This window comes from Branchiostoma belcheri, unplaced genomic scaffold, assembly GCF_001625305.1.
Source record: "Branchiostoma belcheri isolate BF01 breed outbred unplaced genomic scaffold, Haploidv18h27 scaffold126, whole genome shotgun sequence".
Classification (NCBI taxonomy): Eukaryota; Metazoa; Chordata; class Leptocardii; order Amphioxiformes; family Branchiostomatidae; genus Branchiostoma; species Branchiostoma belcheri.
The window spans coordinates 260,463-262,289 of record NW_017802669.1 but is presented as its reverse complement, the minus strand read 5'-3'; the positions used below and the strand labels follow the sequence as shown (position 1 = coordinate 262,289).

The 1,827-nt window shown below is 44.8% G+C and overlaps 1 protein-coding gene across 1 annotated transcript in view; it reads left to right on the top strand.

Moving 5' to 3' along the window:
* The window catches only part of LOC109463426, an 11,067-nt gene that overhangs the window by 2,762 nt on the left and 6,478 nt on the right, over positions 1–1,827 (top strand). Inside the window, 1 exon segment of the mRNA XM_019760244.1 lies at positions 1,142–1,763. Within this exon segment, the coding sequence (XP_019615803.1) occupies positions 1,142–1,763 (622 nt within the window).

Sequence of the window (1,827 nt, the reverse complement as noted above, 5' to 3'; positions counted from 1 at the left end):
ACCTTTGTTTTGAAGCTTTGTGGATTGTAGTCGGATGGAAAGCATCTGTTTGGAAGAGAGTTCCATAGTTTTGCAGTCCGGGGAAAGAAGCTGTTGTTGTTGTTGTTGTAAAATGACTTAGTTATAACGTTACAGCTGCACCAGACTCAGTATGTCCCTTGATAATTCCAACTGTTTTATAACGTTCGTGTCACTCTGTCAGTGACCTAATCTCCAAGCAGATCTTCTGGTGGCTGGGTTGCAAAGACAGTATCAGATTGACCAGACAGTATCAATTTGTCATGCAGTTATCAATTGCGACCGTTAGGCTGGCGTCAAAAAGGCAAGTATATATAGTTGGGCATCATCACTAGATAGCTTTAAACAACTCCTGTAGGTAGATGCAAAGGTTGGCTTTAACAAGTCGTTCGGTGAAATCTAGCTAAGCCAGCTGCCGTCGCGCCGCGTACCAGCAAAGCTGGTGTGTTACGCCGAAGGGAGGTTATACCGGCGATACTGATTACGAATCGAACAATGATCAAGAGGATACCGGTCGCATTCCAGTGCCTTTGAGCTTGCAGACTTGTCGGCAGAGTTATTTGCCTGCTACGTGACGCCGACTTAATATCCGACAGCTCGCGTAGTAGGTATGATGAAAATCCGACAGTACACGGAGTATACGGAGCAGGTAACGCTCTGCGACTGAATGAATGAATGTATACGAATTATGGGCTAAAGAGACATATGTTTGAAAAACCTGTTCGTACACAATTGCAAGTTAATGCAAAACGTAACCATAGAGTAGCGCACATGTGTTTGGTTTTGATCATACAACAACCCACTATTGTAAACTAAGTGGCATTTTCTACGCAATGTACAGTGTGAACAAATATGTCTTTCATGTTTTTTCTGGCTTGCATGTTTACCATTCATGTGTAGAGAATCATTGGCAACACATTGGGCAATTTAAACGCCGATTGTCACAATGACCCATTCAAGTCGGACATGTTCTAGGTGTTTTAGTGGACATCGGTGTTTTTTAATCTTCCTACTTTTTTTTTACTTTTTTTTACTTGGGCTATGCGATGACTTACTTGTAATTTAGGCAGTTTCTTGTTACTTATTTTTACACCGATACACTTTATTGCTTCTCTTCACCCAGTGCCTGCCCCTGTGGTGGTTGAACAGAAAGACCGCGACTTTCTGGCAACACAAGATGCGATCAAAAATGCCACAGCTCAACCGTTCTATGAAATGGACATCGCCCCTGCGGATGAAGAACACGAACAACCATTTTACAAGATGGACGTCACCAATGCCAAAGACACAGAGAAGCAAGGACAGCCCTTTTACGAGATGAAAGTCGCCTCAGCTGATGCGGTTCGACCGAAGGAGAAGCCACGTCCGCCCGCCGATGTCTCCTGCCGCCCGCCGGACACGCTGTACGTCAGACGGGTAGGACTGAGGTTCTGGTGCACCAAACGGATCCTTGACTGGCAGAGACAGGCGCTACGTGCGCGGGAGGACCCGGAAGCGGTTTTGAAGCCTGTCAGAAAATATGGGGAGGAGTCTGTCTTGCAAAACAGTGAAAACGGCGAAATAGGATCGAAAGGAGATAACGAGAACGAGAAAGAAGGCCGACATTACGAGAACGAGAAAGAACACAGACATTACGAGAATGATAGAGAACACGGACATTATGAGAACGAGAAAGAACACGGGCATTACGAGAATGATAGAGAACACGGACATTATGAGAACGATGAAGAACACAAATATTACCGGTACGATAAAAACCACGCTCATTACGAGAACGACAAGCATTACGAAAATGATAGAGAACACAGG